Genomic DNA, 17,408 nt, shown 5'->3' with positions numbered 1-17,408 from the left:
TTCAAGGTGAGCAGAAACATAAAAGGTCAAAGAATAAGGGGAAGGCAATAGAGCAGGGTTGCACTGGGGGAAATGATAACCAGGATGTGACAGGAAGGGACAGAATGTATAAACATAGAAGTGCATCAAAAAGTGGGATCAAAGCAGAAGAAAGTAAATTAAAAAAAATGTAAGCTCTTTATCTGAATGCAAGCAGCATTCGTAACAAAATAGATGAGTTGACAGCACAAAGAGATACAAAATGGGCATGATCTGATAGTCATTACAGAGACGTGGTTGCAAGGTGACCAAGAAAGGAAAAGGTGGGATAGCTCTGCTAATAAAGGATGAGATCAGTGCATTACTGTTAGATGGAGAGAGAGAGAGAGAGAGAGAGAGAGAGAGGGAGAGGGAGAGAGAGAGAGAGAGAAAAAGAGAGAGAGAAAGAGAGAAGGAAAGAGAGAGAGAAAGAAGGAAAGAGAGAGAGAGAGAAAGACATGAAAGACAGACAGACAGAAAGAGGGCTTGTAAAAAAGGAACAGCAATAACCATGGGCGATTTTAACCTTCATATTGATTGGACAAAGCAAATTGGCCAGGGTAGCCTTGAGGAAGAGTTCATAGAGTGTATCCGGGATAGTTTCCTTGAACAGTACATTACGAAACCAACCAGGGAGCAGGCTATCTTAGATCTGGTACTGTGTAATGAGACAGGATTAATAAATGATCTCCTAGAGAAGGATCCTCTAGGAATGAGTGACCATAGAATGATTGAATTTCAAATTCAGTTGGAGGGTGAGAAAGTTGGATCTCAAACCAGTGTCCTAAGCTTAAATAAAGGAGACTACAATGGTATAAAGGCAGAGTTGGCTAAAGTGGACTGGGAAAATAGATTAAAGAGCGGGACGGTTGATGAGCTGAGCTGTGGCAAACATTTAAGGAGCTATTTCATAACTCACAACAAATATATATATTCCAATGAGAAGGAAAGATTAAGAGAAGGGATAACCATTCCATGGCTAACTAAGGAAATAAAGGATGGTATCAAATTAAAAAGGGCATACCAAGTAGCCAAGATTTGTGGGAGGCCAGAGAATTGGGAAACTTTTAAAAGCCAGCAAAGAACGACTAAATAAATAATAAAGAGGGAGAAGATAGATTATTAAAGTAAACTAGCATGAAATATAAAAACAGATACTAAGAGTTTCTACAGCTAGATAAAAAGGAAAAAAAGAGTGGCTAAAGTAAATGTTGGTCCCTTAGAGGAATTAATAATGGGGAACAGGGAAATGGCAGAGATTTTGAACAAAGATTTTGTATTGGTCTTCATGGTAGAAGACACAAAATATCCCAATAATAGATAATCAAGGGGCTATAGGTAGGGAGGAACTTAATACAATCATTATCACTAAAGAAGTAGTACTCAGTAAAATAATGTGACTAAAGGTGGACAAGTCCCCTGGACCTGATGGCTTGCATCCTAGAGTCTTAAAAGTGGTGGTTGCAGAGATACTGGATGCATTGGTTGAAATCTACCAAAATCCCTGGATTCTGGAGAGGTCCCAGCAGATTGGAAAACTGCAAATGTAATGCCCTTATTTAAAAAAGGAGGCAGACAGAAAGCAAGAAACTATAGATCAGTTAGCCGAACATCTGTTGGTGGTAAAATGCTGGAGTCCATTATTAAGGAAGCAGTAGCGGGACATTTGGAAAAGCATAATTCAATTAAGCAGAGTCAGCATGGTTTTATGAAAGAGAAATCATGTTTGACAAATTTGCTGGAGTTCTTTGAGGATGTAACAAGCAGGGTGGATAAGTCGGAACCAGTGGATGTGGTGTATTTGGATTTCCAGAAGGCATTCAATAAGGTGCCACATAAAATGTTACTGCACAAATAAGAGTTCACAGGGTTGGGGGCAATATATTAGCACTGATAGAGAATTGGCTAACTAACAGAAAACAGAGTCAGGATAAATGGATCATTTTCCAATTGGCAAACAGTAACTAGTGGAGTGCCGCAGGGATCGGATGAAGGGACCGAGTGTAATGTAGCCAAGTTTGCTGATGATACAAAGATGGGTGGGAAAGCAAATTGTGAGGAGGACACAAAAATAATCTGCAAAGGGATAGACAGGCTAAGTGAGATGGCAAAAAGTTGGCAGATAGAGTACAATGTGGGAAGATGTGAAGGTATCCACTTTGGCAGAAAAAATAAAAAAGCAAAATACGATTTAAATGGAGAAAAATTGCAAAGTGCTGCAGTACAGAGAGACCTGGGGGTCGTTGTGCATGAAACAACAAAAGTTAGTATGCAGTACAGCAAGTAATCAGGAAGGCAAATAGAATGTTGGCTTTTATTGCAAGGGGGGTAGAGTATAAAAGCAGAGAAGTCCTGTTACAACTGTACAGGGTATTGGTGAGGCCACACCTAGAGTACTGTGTTTAGTTTTGGCCTCCATATTTAAGGAAGAATATACTTGCATTGGTGGCTGTTCAGAGAAGGTTCACTCGGTTGATTCCAGAGATGAGGGGGTTGACTTATGAAAATAGGTTGAGTAGGTTGGGCCTGTACACATTGGAGTTCAGAAGGATGAGAGGTGACCTTATCGAAACATATAAGATAATGAGGGGCCTCGACAAGGTGGATGCAGAGAGGATATTTCCACTCCATTCATAGGGGAAACTAGAACTAGGGGGCATAGTCTCAGAAAAAGGGGCCGCCCATTTAAAACTGAGTTGAGGAGGAATTTCTTCACTCAGAGGGTTGTAAATCTGTGGAACTCTCTGCCCCAGAGAGCTGTGGAGGCTGGGTCATTAAATATATTTAAGGCGGAGATAGACAAATTTTTTAGCGATAAGGGAATAAAGGGTTATGGGGAGCGGGCAGGGAAGTGGAGCTGAGTCCATGATCGGATCAGCCATGATCTTATTAAATGGCGGAGTAGGCTCGAGGAGCCAAGTGGCCTACTCCTGCTCCTATTTCTTATGTTATGTTCTTACATAGTGATTGGTAATCCAGCCCCATGTGATTCCAGGATATGAATACGTATGCCGCACAGCAAATGGAGGCCGCCGTCCAGAATCCTACATTCCTTCAGGACCACCAGGTATTTCCGTTAAAAAAAAGTGCGTCAGAGGCATTCGTTGAAAGAAGCCTCCGACTGCAATTTTCTTCCCCATGTATTTCTTATTTTTCTAAACACATCTCAAAATCATCCAATATTAATTTAAGTATTATAAACAAAAAATTTACAGCAAATTTGACAAGACATTTTCAAGGTCTCTGGCACACAATCATATTTAATGGACAATGCATAAACACTAAAACCAGACAGAAATTCAGAACAGCAATTAACTACAATTGACCATTTATTTTAAATCACCTTTTCTTCCTGGATTCTTTCTTCTATCCTTTTCAATGCCATCTCATGAGCTCTAAACAGACTGATGGTGCTAGTTTGGTCAGGGTCTAAAATATTGCCATCTTCATCTCGTACCACCAAATCCAGATCAAGGATTCTGGAAATTAATCAAAGCAGAACTGTAATAAATTAATCAAAGGATACAACTCTTTCTAAAACTGCCCAAATAACTCCAGCAAAAGCAAAACCAATGGTGATATATGACATTTCTACTATACACAATATGCCCCCCATAAGTGAGTCTGCAAATTTAGTGGCCAACTTTGTGCTGTGGGCATGTGCCCACAAGAACCTGGACAATAATATTATATTATACCATTACATATCACTTCATATTTTGGTGGTTTAATAATCATGATACTAATGATGATCTTCCTCATTGATCGCTACTGAGACTAACCCATTTTGAAAACAATTATATATATTTTATACACAATCACCCACTCTCATATTTTTGCCTACTATCTGGGCCAAATTGCAAGTATATAAAAAAATTGACTATTTATGAACAGTGTTATCAGTGATGAGTACATTCTATTGGGAATAAATACATGGAACAGCATCCCTGTGTTCATTTGGTGATGCTGTAAATAATGACTAGTAATGTAAATAACATGGGAAGAAATTCATTCTACCAAGTACTTTGCTGTAGACATGGCTGATAGCATTAACATTGGAGCACATTGGTAATTTTCTCTTTCTTGTGAATTAGCTGGGCCCATTATATCAAACAATATCAAAGCGAAGGGAGAAATGGCCCTGAATTCGCAGCCCCTGCGGGTGCGTACGATGTTCGCACGCGCCCATAGGAACCCGCAAGTTCTGGATTTATGCAAAGCCCCTGCGCCTAAACCCGTAACTTGTGATCTATCAAGAATACTCTTGCTAGATCGCACGCATCTGGAAGTAAAGGGCCTCCGCAGGCGGAAAGTTAGGCTATTTGCCCAATTTCTGCCCAGCAAATGCCCTTGAAATTCTTACGACTGATTAAAGCAGGCTTTAGACGTAAGACTTTTAAAGGCCTTTAAAATACTTTTTTTCAATAATTTAAACATTTAAAATCCTGTTAAATAAGATAAGTTTATCTTTAGACCTGTTAAAATATTTAAATGTCAAAAATGTAAAATGTTATTTTAAATAATTAATTAAATTCCATTTTGATTAACTTTAAATAAGTGATTTAAAAAAAAATTATTTTAAGTGTTTGTAGGGTATTCCCATTCATATTTATGGTGATTCCGTACAAACGGAACTCACCACAAGTATGAATGGGAATACCCCTACTTGGATTGGTTGATCCGTCCCACTTGATCCCAGGGACGCATAGGAAGCTCTAAGTCCCTGGGATACGTGTGCCTCTACGCAGGCCTTCACATATAGGACAAGGACCGCAAGTCTCCGAACCTTGCGGACCACCAGGGAGATTCGTAGAAATTTTTCAGCTTGGAGGCATCCACCTGCGGGAAGCCTCTAACCGCAATTTCGGCGTCATTATTTACAAAGAAGACTTTAGAAATTCATTAATTTCATAAACTTTTAAGCATTAAGATCTTCTTTATTTCTGGAATTAATCAATACATTCCATGGTTCCCCATCTGTTGTCCATTAAAACAGCAGTTCTAGCAATTGTCAAATCATTTATGTGTGTATTGTCACAAATCTTAACATGTAAATTTATGCCACAAAACAGCCTATTATGCAGTTTCACAACGCAAGCATCTATTGTCATGAAATTATTCATCTCTGTTCTCTCCGTATTTCTGAAGGTCATCATACTATTGGGACATGAGCATTTTAAAAATAGTTTTAAAAAATGAATAGAAATTTGCATATTCATTTTAGAAGAAAAGATCATTGTGCTGACTGAGGATATAAAGATAATGTTTATGGCATGTATATTGAGAACTTGGTTTCAATACATTCATTACAAAGGCAGAAAATGTAACTAATGTACAAATTTACATATAGTTTGAAGTTGAAATATGTGCATTACCTCTCACTTAATCATAGCATTAATAAAGTCTAACTTCAGTAATGTATTAGGAAGAACTTCACTCAGAATCTTGGACCTCATCACTCAGACTAAACCAATGGTTTGGTCAGAACTTTCTAAATGATGGATAATGGGTAATTTAAATGTCGACATCGACACTCATAGCTTTAAAAACTACCAATGCAAAAGCAAGAGTATGATAGCTTGAAGGGCAAGAGGAATTTCTACTGAGGGATAAAGTGAACAAATACAAATGCCTAAGAAGATTTGGTGGACAAAGAAGTAGAGACTGAAGAGGTGGAATAGGATAGAGCCAAGTACAAAAGCACGCATCTTGAAGACAATGGACTCCTATCCATTCCTCATTCAGTTACTTTTTACAATTGATTCTTAATTATGGAATTAATCCCATAACCTAGCTTCCTACATTCAGTCTTTGGTCAAGTGGGATAACCAACATAATAGTAAACTTATCACTTTTAAAACTACCACAAAATGCCTGGAAAACTGTATAAAGCTACAGATGGGCATAAATATTCATAAAATGTCTCACACAAAAAGAGATGACCAGCAGAATAAGTAATCCATTATAAATAAATGGACAAATTACATGTTTAAGTTGCACATTAATGATTAGCAATACCAATATTTCACTTAGACTAAAAGAACCTATTGTTCTTCACATCAGAAAGAGTTAGTTTAACTAGATCTATTATATTATGCAGACCTGTTGCCATAATCTATTTTGGCAGTGACTTTCTGTTTCAGTTCCTTCAACTCGTCTTGTGGGAGTGTTCCAGAAAGTATCTGTGATCGCCATTCAATAAGATCATACATCATATTCTTAACTCGGCTGAACATCTCTCTGTTGTCATTCTGAAGTAAAATAGAATTGAGTAAGAAATTAATTCATTATATAGGAAACAAGTAGTTTTAAAAAAATAATTCTTATCATTCAATATTACTGCTTCACAACTTAATCTCAACAATGAACATCATTGTTCAATTTAACCTTTGAGTTGCACAACTATAAAATCTGTTGTACAAATTGAACTTCTTTACATGCATTTAAGTGTAGAGGAGGATCGTCTACATTGACACGAATCATAGGTGCCAGGATAAGGGAGATCACGGAGAGGACGCAGAACATTCTGTAGGAGGATTGGGAAGAAGTCATGGCCCATGTCCTGCAATCAGAGTTTAAGGCACTGTAGAGGAAGTTAAAAAGCAGATCATCAAAAGATAGTCATCTAATCTCTGGATTCCTCCCAGTGCCAAGCGCTAGAGAGAGTAGAAATAGGAGGATATTGCAGGTTAATGCGTGATTAGAGACATGGTGCAGGAGGGCGGGCTTCAGATTCCTGGGATATTAGGACCAATTCTATGGCGGGGGGGGCGGGGGGTACCTGTTGCACCTGAACGGAGCTGCTGTGGGGGAGATTTTAAGCTAATTCGGCAGGGGCTGCGCACCAAGATATTGTATTAAAAAGTAAAAACAAGGTGCGCAGACAGTTAGTTAGAAATAATGCAGAATTAGGAAGGATTATAGAAAATATAAAGAGGTCTAAGTTAGGTTTGGAGTGCATGTGTGTAAATGCACAAAGTGTGATTAAGGTTGATGAGCTGCAGGTGCTGGTTTGCTTACTGGTTTACTCGTCCAAAGAGCTGGTGCAGACACGATGGGCTGTCTTCTGTGATTCTATAGGATTTGCATCGAACCATGGCAGAACAATGTGTTGAATGCATGGATTCCATGAAATAGTTACAATATAGAGTCATATACGAGAAGAACCATGCCCACCTACATAAAAGTTAGAGCCTATTGCAATTTGTTATTTTGTATAGTGCAGTACTAGAGGAGACGTCTTCTCACTAAACCCTCAGTCCCCTAGTATTTCCAAAAGTTTATTTGTGTCTTCCTTAATGAAGACAGAACCAAAGTATTTGTTCAACTGGTCTGCCATTTCTTTGTTCCCCATTATAAATTCACCTGAATCTGACTGCAAGGGACCTACGTTTGTCTTCACTAATCTTTTTCTCTTCACATATTTATTGAAGGTTTTGCAGTCAGTTTGTATGTTCCCAGCAAGCTTGCTTTCATACTCTATTTTCCCCCTCCTAATCTAGCCTCTAGTAGAAAGGAAACTGAATGGCTAAATATACCATGTAGGATATCTACCAAGTAGCCACATAGAGCATAAGCAGTCACATAAATTAAAGATTAATGTGAAAAATGTATTTTGTTGCAATGCTTCACAATAGGAACTTAGAAATGTACAGAACCAGAAATTACAATTGCTGTCTATCTGACCGGTCCCAGTCTCTAGGAAATATCGTAACTCACGAAAGCTCTCATAGGCTGCAATAACATTTTACAACAGGCACTTACCCAACTCTCTCTCGAATTTGCTATACAATCAAGGCTCCTATTTTTAATGGAAGTAGGATAGGAAAACCAGAAAGAATTCCAATGAATGCCTGATTATCAACAAGCTTCCTGCCAATGTAATTGGACATTCGCTTTACAGTGACTCCAAAGGTCATAATCTTGCAGACTTTCTGAAATTTTGAGGCAGCTTGTGCAATGTACATTATCTTGGATCTGGAACTACAGATACTGCACTCAAGGACTGAAAGTAGAAGTAAGAAAAATCAAAAAACAAATAAACAACAAGATGAAAGAGAAATCAAAGAATAACAGAAGTACCACTAAAGCAAGCAAGAAACAGCAAGTTATAGTTGCCAGATTAATATTTTCCTACACATGCACACCAAGAACAGTAACAGTTTTATTTTAAAAACAATTAAGTAGTTTTAATATTCCCTCCCCCCTCAAGGTGCTCAAATTCAGGGATAAAATAAAAATGCGCAGAAAACAAAGCTAGAAAATCTAAAGTTCAGCCTGTAGTTCATCTGATTGAGATATAGGGGCACTATCAAATTGTCTAAACACCAAGAGGGTCATGGTAACCTTTGAAACTTAATGTATTATGTGGTCCTCATTACTGTGCTTCATGTAATTTCATACCACTTTAGAAAACCAAAGTGCAGTGTAAAATATAACAGCTCAAAACCATGAAAGTGTGAAAAAAATTCTTAACATTGTATTTCACTCACAACGTACAACTGCCGCCATATACTTGACCATTCTCGAAGGGTTGTCGTGACTTCCTGAACCAATGGAAGCTCATTTGGTATAACGGTTTCATGTTGCCTTGAATGAAACGCAGAACAGTATGATTATATTCTGATTGCCAACTTACTTTCCCAATTTAGGTTTTTTGTTTCAAAAAAGCAGATCAGATTTCATAGAAAACATTACATCTGTATCTTATTAAAAATGTTGTTTATGTGTATTTCCTTTCCACAACCTTCACTTCCTGATGTCAGGGCTTCCGTCACACATTTTTCAACATTTAATAGTGAAGTTCACAATGTCAACATATAATTCAATTTCTTTATGTAAACTGATGTCCATAACTCTTTAATGAATCAAAAGAATCACTCAGAATGCTACTTAAAAAAAAATTATGGCATTTAGATCCGATTTTAATTCCAGGTAAATTACTCGCTCAGGTGAGTTAAAATTACAGTCAGGTCTCAATTATGTCATCGGGCCGCAACATGCATATGTAAAGAAGGACTGTGCTGGCTTCGGACGCATGTCCTTGCTGCCTGCTCAGTAGAGCAGGTTAAAACTGAAGATGTTGCGATCATGGCGGTTTTCGGAGAGATACGTTCCAGAGCAATTTTAACTGCCCACCCGCCAGATTTCTGCTGAGCAAGTAGGGTTAAACCTATATATCTCAAAATAAGGCTTTAAACAAAAAGAAAAATTTAAATTTAAAATTATTTCAATACAGGATTAAATTTACACATGAAATTGATTTGTATCTTTTAATACCTTCATTCAAGTTTTTAATACAAGGCCTTAAGCCTGACTCAAAAGCCTGGGCTTAAACTGGATATTTTTAACTATTATAATGTAAGAAAAAGGTTTCAATCATATCTGCGCATTCAGAGCACAAGCAATTTGCAGAAACACCCGGCAAGCAATCTGTACACCAACAGGAACTGAAGGACATATCTCTTCATCCTCGGTTATCTTTGATTTTGTCAAAAGGGTTTGATTGAAACTGGATATTTTATATCCAAAAAATATAAAATTTAAATAAATGTATAAATAATTGAGATTTTCTGTTATGAATGCCTCACAAACAAGAGCAAGTACACATGAACAGTAACACCTGTTACCATGGGTTTTGTTGTTGAAAAAGGTAACCAAGATTATTGAGAGAATAGATTGTTTTTAATCAATCATGACTTTCGATTGAATATGTGCAGTTAAAGAAAAATTACTTCTGAATAATGAGGCTAAAGGAATTGTTTTAATATAAAACCATGGAAACTGCATGAACAATGAACCATTGAGAGCTTGTAGGTAATGCTTTGCTTAAAGAAATTTATGTTTATTAAAGACTGTGTAAGTCAACAAACTCAAGAGCATATCAGGAAATTGCACAACCCCAGTAAGTGATTTTCCATCCATTAATTTTAAGAAGCAAAAATTTATGTTTAAATGCTTTAAGGCATGAACGGAAATTAGCCGACAATGGGCAAGGGGGTGGGTGGTAGGGATACCCAAGGGCAAAATGAGACTAGACAGGCTGACGGGCAAAACCAGATGGAGGGATAGAGCCTGATGGTTTGAACGGTTCCACTTTTAAACAAACCTGCTAGATTCTGATCCTCTCAATACTTCCAGATCATAAAACTGCAAGACTCTGGCTTACCAATGCTCCAGAACCTCTTCCCCAGTACTACTAAACCCCAGGCACCCGTCCCATTCCCAGACATTCCTCCCCATTTCCAAAACCAAGGGCTTCTTTCTCCTGCTCACAACTATATTACATTTCCAGTACTCCCTGGTCCAGTGCTCCCAGGCTCCGGGACACACCACCAGCCCTCCCCCCGGCATCACAAAAAAAAGCAACTTAATGCTGAGACCCCATTCAAGTACCGTCAGACTCTATGCTTTCAGATCTCACAGATAGCAGTGTCACTGATATTATTTGGCACAACACCGCTATTCCTATGAAACTTCTGATTCATTGTGAGCAATGTCACGGCTAATTTGCTTTAATTTCAAAAAAGTAACTTTAAGAACGTGAGAAAAATGCCCCAAAAAAACGAGAAAAGTACTTCTCTCATAGGTTAGGGAAGAAAAGAAACACCGTGAACTCAGCTTAGCCTCCCATAGCTCCAAATAAACCACTTCAGAGATAAACTGAAAGTACCTCGAAGCAGAATGAAGGCTAGAGGTGAGTTCATGGGAAGAGATGGATTTTGCCAAACCAAAATCTAAGTTTAAAAAAAATGTTGTCAAAGACCTAATGGAGGGGCATATTTTGGGGTTAACGATAAAGGGAAAACAAGTTCCACAGCATTCAAGCATAAATTATATCACAGTTACCACTTAAGATGAAATTAGAGATGAAAATTAGACTACAGTCTTCTCCTGTCAACTCAACGTCACAAAATATTATCCAGTAGTGTGAATTAAGCAAATAAACCACAAGAGGCATTGTTTTGCTCAAAATATGAAGTTGCTGAATACAAATTTAACAGTGGGCTGCAATTAAGTCTGTGGACTCTGCCCGAAACAGAGAAAACTGTTGCCAATTTTAAATCTAGTTTATGGATCCCATAAATTATAATATACTAAACAGTGATTTCCCACTAAGCCACTGTGGATTAAACTCTGCTAATATTACAATGATTATATCAGAATGTAATTGTCCAGGGATGACATTACATATCAACTAAATGGTGATTTCTTGCTAGCACACCAATCATTATCATTGAGTGGGGATTGGGGTGGAGGGAATGAAGTCAGTCTCACATTGAAATTGTTGAAAATAAAACTGTACTCGAGGTCCAAGAAGAGAAGCCATTACAATGACAATCTCAGCTCCAAGTTTGGATGGCAGACCGCTTGCACTTTTCTCATTTTCTGTGTTGCATTTCCAAGAGTACATAAACTGAATAAACTATTAAGATCAATTTTAGTTGTCAGAAAGCTAACTGGCAGAATTGGCTTTCCCATAAACTGAAATTAGTTTTTTGCATATTTTATGTATGCTACAGATATGGTAGTCAAAATATTATTTCAAGTCATACTTGTCTAATAAAGTACAGGTACAACCTCCGAAATCCGGAAACCTCGGAACCAAGGCCATTCCAGTTTTCGGGTTTTGGAACAGAAATCAGACGTCCCGAATCCGGAAACCCCTGGGTCGAGTTTCAGGTTTTTCCGGATTTCGGAGACGAAATCAAATGACCCGTTATGCGAGGCCACTTGGGGAAGAGTGACCATAATATGGTAGAATTCTTTATTAAGATGGATAATGACACAGTTAATTCAGAAACTAGGGTCCTGAACTTAAGGAAAGGTAACTTCGATGGCATGAGGTGTGAATTGGCTAGAATTCACTGGCAGAGGATACTTAAAGGGTTGACGGTGGATAGGCAATGGCAAACATTTAAAGATCACATGGATGAACTTCAACAATTGTACATCCCTGTCTGGAGCAAAAATAAAACGGGGAAGGTGGCTCAACTGTGGCTAACAAGGGAAATTAAGGATAGTGTTAAATCCAAGAAAAAAAGCAGCAAACTGAGGACTGGGAGAAATTTAGAATTCAGCAGAGGAGGACAAAGGGTTTAATTAAGTGGGGGAAAATAAAGTACGAGAGGAAGCTTGCCGGGAACATTAAAAGTGACTGCAAAAGCTTTTATAGATATGTGAAGAGAAAAAGATTAGTGAAGACAAATGTAGGTCCCTTGCAGTCAGATTCAGGTGAATTTATAATGGAGAACAAAGAAATGGCAGAACAATTGAACAAATACTTTGGTTCTGTCTTCACGAAGGAAGACACAAATAACCTCCAGAAATACTAGGGGACCGAGGGTCTCGTGAGAAAGAGGAACCAAAGGATATCCTTATTAGGCGGGAAATTGTGTTAGGGAAATTGATGGGATTGAAGGTCGATAAATCCCCGGGGCCTGATAGTCTGCATCCCAAAGTACTTAAGGAGGTGGTCCTAGAAATAGTGGATGCATTGGTGATCATTTTCCAACAGTCTATCGGCTCTGGATCAGTTCCTATGGACTGGAGGGTAGCTAATGTAATACCACTTTTTAAAAAGGGACGGAGAGAGAAAGCGGTTAATTATAGACCAGTTAGCCTGACATCAGTGGTGGGGAAAATGTTGGAATCAATTATTAAGGATGAAATAGCAGCACATTTGGAAAGCAGTGACAGGATCGGTCCAAGTCAGCATGGATTTATGGAAGGGAAATCATGCTTGACAAATCTTCTGGAATTTTTTGAGGATGTAACTAGTAGAGTGGACAAGGGAGAACCAGTGGATGTGGTGTATTTGGACTTTCAAAAGGCTTTTGACAAGGTTCCACACAAGAGATTGGTGTGCAAAATCAAAGCGCATGGTATTGGGGGTAATGTACTGACGTGGATAGAGAACTGGTTGACAGACAGGAAGCAGAGAGTCGGGATAAACTGGTCCTTTTCAGAATGGCAGGCAGACTAGTGGAGTGCCCAGCTCTTTACAATATAAATCAATAATTTGGATGAAGGAATTGAGTGTAATATCTCCAAGTTTGCAGATGACACTAAATTGGGTGGCGGTGAGAGCTGTGAGGGGGACGCTAGGAGGCTGCAGGGTGACTTGGGCAGGTTAGGTGAGTGGGCAAATGCATGGCAGATGCAATATAATGTGGATAAATGTGAGGTTATCCACTCCACTTTGGGGGCAAAAACACGAAGACAGATTATCTGAAAGGCAGCAGATTAGGAAAAGGGGAGGTGCAATGAGACCTGGGTGTCACGGTTCATCAGTCTTTGAAAGTTACCATAGAGGTACAGCAGGCGGTGAAGGTGGCAAATGGTATGTTGGCCTTGATAGCTAGGGGATTTGAGTATAGGAGCAGGGAGGTCTTACTGCAGTTGTACAGGGCCTTGGTGAGGCCTCACCTGGAATATTGTGTTCAGTTTTGGTCTCCTAATCTGAGGAAGGACGTTCTTGCTATTGAGGGAGTACAGCGAAGGTTCACCAGACTGATTCCTGGGATGGCAGGACCGACATGAGGAGAGACTGGATCAACTGGGCCATTATACATTGGAGTTTAGAAGCATGAGAGGGGATCTCGTAGAAACATAAGATTCTGACGGGACAGGACAAGTTAGATGCGGGTAGAATGTTCCTGATGTTGGGGAAGTCCAGAACCAGGGGACACAATCTTAGGATAAGGGGTAGGCCATTTAGGACTGAGATGAGGAGAAACTTCTTCACTCAGAGTTGTTAATCTGTGGAATTCCCTGCCGCAGAGTGTTGTTGATGCCAGTTCATTGGATATATTCAAGAGGGAGTTAGATATGGCCCTTACGGCTAAGGGGATCAAGGGGTCTGGAGAGCGAGCAGGAACGGGGTACTGAGGGAGTGATCAGCCATGATCTTATTGAATGGTGGTGCAGCCTCGAAGGGCCGAATGGCCTACTCCTGCACCTATTTTCTATGTTTCTATGTAATCCAGAAACCCCCATTCCAGGTGCATGCGGTTCTGGGGAGGAAGGGCCAGGCAGGCTCTCACAACGCTTTCAATGTGGTCCTTTGCCCGAAAAGTGAGCCAACGACAGGACTTCCATCTGGCACCAACGGGGCCCCACAGAGGCAGCTGAGGACCGAGAGGAGACCGTGGAACGTCCGGAATACTGGATCTGATTCGGCTCGGAACACCATCTGCTGGCAGAGCTCAGCCAGGACCACTAGGTCCAGAATAAGAGGACCGGCCAGCTAGGAATCCTCATAGGCGCCATAGAGGACGATGGTGTCGGTGCCGACCCTCGATTTTTCAAAAAAAATCTTGCAGTTGAATTCCATCACCAGCCCCATGAATGGAAGTGATTTATTTTGTATCTTTTTAATGTTCCAATTAATAACTTTTTTTTCTAAATGAAATTAATTTCAGGGTCCAAAAAGTCTGGTTTTCGGAATATATTTCCAGATTTCGGACAACTCCTCCGATCTGCGCGCTGTCCGGTTTTCGGAACTCCGGATTTCGGAGGTTGTACCTCAATTATCCCTTAGAGAACTGTACCACAAACATAATATCACTGTGTTCTCTCTGTATTACCATGATAAATCAACATAGTAAATTTACAATGTGCAGAAGATTTTAATCACAAAGATATGAACAATATCAATATAACTGCTGCAGCACTAAAAAGTAGATACATTACAGCATAAACACAATAAAGGATCTTTCAAGTGATTTCCATTTCTCAAAGCACATTTTAAAAAAAAACAGACACATCCTAAATTATTAAATTGCAATTTTTAGTTCAGGAAAAACTATAGAACATTTTCACTGGCAAAGAATAGTATTTTAGTTTGAAAGCATCAACCTAGCTTTTCATTAATATTGTTGATCTCTGTCTGGTTAAATCAATAAAACCTTAAGCTGTTCGCTACTGAGCGAGTGAAATGAATGCAATTTAATAAGCACTTTTAATACTCAAATATTAAAATTCAAAAAGTTAACTTCACACAAACAAAACACTGCACCACAAAGAAACCTTCTACAAAGCCAGAATTGGCCCAGAACAGTAAACAAAAACAGGTGGTTAAATGTAGTACCATATTTAGTAGCATGTTCTCAATTATCCCTTAGAGAACTGTACCACAAATATAATACATTACTGTTTTCTTTCTGTATTTCAAAAGGTCTGGTTCCTTTTAGGAAAGTCATTCTATTGTTTTCAAATGAGAAGCAACAAATAATAAGTTTTGTCCTTAGCTGTCGTATCCTTGGAGACTGCCACTATTTATTAATTATGACTTTATGCTGCATATTATTAACAAACCACCATCTACTGTTTAACCACCTTAAACTATCAGCTTTCAAATCAACCTATAAATGCAGTGTTAATCTGCGGAGAAAAATCAACCCATATACCTTAGGAGTCATTTTCACTTTGGATACCAGCAGAAAACTAGCAGTTGCAATCGGTTAGTAATACACCTTGCCCGATTTTCCTTTCCACCAATGGCTGATCCACAACTGCCAGTCTCCACCCACTGAATTCTCTATCACTTAGTATTCCCTTTGACCATCCACCCGTGCAGAGTCCATCCTCAGCTAATACTAGTACGAGCCACTCAAGACTATTCTTTGGTTCTGAAGTAATCATCGAGTCACTAACTCGGTCGTCTCTTCCCCATACTTTGTTCCCATCACCCACCTCACAGCCTTCAGACTTACTTCTTCCATGAATACTCCAGGTGTTCTTATGACCACCTTCTAACCCAGATCCTGACCACCTAATCTCCTCTTCTCCGAGCACAACTGCCAACATAATCACCTTCTGATCATTCCCACTTACATTTCAAAACCACCATTATTGTCTTTCTTAAAGGCAACCCAATGGGCCCCAAGTTTCGGCCTCAGTTGCTCCTGATTTTTCGGAGCAACTGATGAAGAAGGGAGTATCTTAGAAATTCTAATTCTCGGCATTTAGTTTGCTCCAGGTCTAGTCAGTTAGAACAGTTTCACTTTGGAACAGAATTTTTTTTTCAAAAGGGGGCGTGTCCGGCCACTTACGCCTGTTTTCAAAGTTTCGGCAGTGAAAACTTACTCCAAACTAACTTAGAATGGAGTAAGTGAAGATTTTTGTATGCTGGAAAAAACCTTGTCTACACTTTAGAAAATCAGGCGTAGGTTACAAATCAGGCGTAGGGAATGGGGAGGGGGGGGGGTTTAAAGGGAAGTTTACAAACATTAAACACTTCAGTTTTACAAATAAAGAGCCATCATCAATAATAAATGATAAAACATCAATAAATCAACCAATAAATCAATCAAAAAAAATTAATAAGAAATATATATATTTTTTTAAATCAATAAATAAAACATTTTCTACTTACCGACTGCAGCACTGGGAGCCCTCCAACAGCGTGCTGGGATGCCCCCCCCCCAGTGTGTCTCTATCTCTCTGTCTGTCTGTGTGTGTCTCTCTCTGTCTGTCAGTGTCTGTGTTTCTGACAGCGAGGGGAGGGGGAGGGGGAGGGATGGGGGAGAAGGGGGAGGAGAGAAGGGGGGGAAGGGGGAGAAGGGGGGAGAGATGGGGGGGGGAAGAAGGGGAAAGGGGGGGAGATGGGGAGAAGGGGAAAGGGGGTGAGGAGGGGAGAAGGGGAAAGGGGGGGGAGGAGGGGAGAAGGGGAAAGGGGAGGAGAAGGGGAAAGAGAAGGGGGGAAAAGAAAGGGCGGGGGAAGGATAAGGGGGGGGGAGGAAGAGAAGGAGAAGGGGGGCGGAAAGGAGAAGGGAGAGGGAGGCTGAACGGGCGGGGCCCGGCCGGGCCCAAGACTTCGGGCAGGGCCCGTCCCCAGCACCAGATTTACAGGTAGGCGGCGTTGGGTCGGGTCGGGTCGGGTTGGTTCGGGTGGGGGGGGGGGGGGGGGGTCGGGAGCGCGGGTCGGGAGTGGGGGGGGGGGGGGGGGGGAGGTCAGTTCAGTTCGGGTCGGGGGGAGGGAGGGAGAGGGAGATCAGGTCGGGGGGTGGGAGGAGCAGGAATCGGGTCGAGGTCGGGGAGCCGGAGTCGAGTCGGGTCGGGAGGAAGCAGGAGCTGGGCGTGGGAGGCAGCCTTATGCACGCAGCCCCAGTGAGGCCATTCGGCCAGGGCTAGGGGCTGCGCGCTTTGGGCCCCTCCCACACAGTTTTGGGCGCCTGGAGCTACTGCACATGCGCGCCCACTGTAGCGCGCATGTGCAGAGGTCCCGGCATTGTTTTCAGCGCAGGGACCTAGCTTCGCCCCCCTACAGCTCGTGCTGCGCCATGCCCGGCTGCAGAGGATCAGCAGGGAGCCGGAGAATACGCAAGTTTTTTTTCGGCGCACCTTCTGGCGCGAAAAACGGGCTCTACGCGCAGCCCGAAACTTGA

The 17,408-nt window shown here is 40.6% G+C and overlaps 1 protein-coding gene across 2 annotated transcripts in view; it reads right to left on the bottom strand.

The window, feature by feature from the left end:
* The window catches only part of dock1 (dedicator of cytokinesis 1), an 816,280-nt gene that overhangs the window by 696,694 nt on the left and 102,178 nt on the right, over nucleotides 1–17,408 (bottom strand). For both annotated transcript variants that reach the window (XM_070876753.1, XM_070876754.1), the window contains exons 5-7: nucleotides 8,511–8,607; nucleotides 6,121–6,269; nucleotides 3,362–3,497 (exon numbers count right to left, since the gene is read on the bottom strand). In XM_070876753.1, the coding sequence (XP_070732854.1) occupies nucleotides 3,362–3,497; nucleotides 6,121–6,269; nucleotides 8,511–8,607 (382 nt within the window). The remainder of the gene's footprint in view (nucleotides 1–3,361; nucleotides 3,498–6,120; nucleotides 6,270–8,510; nucleotides 8,608–17,408) is intronic.

The sequence above is a fragment of the Pristiophorus japonicus genome, chromosome 3, assembly GCF_044704955.1.
Source record: "Pristiophorus japonicus isolate sPriJap1 chromosome 3, sPriJap1.hap1, whole genome shotgun sequence".
Taxonomy (NCBI): domain Eukaryota; kingdom Metazoa; phylum Chordata; class Chondrichthyes; family Pristiophoridae; genus Pristiophorus; species Pristiophorus japonicus.
The sequence above is the reverse complement of the archived record's forward strand: the minus strand, read 5'-3'. Positions and strand labels throughout refer to the sequence as shown.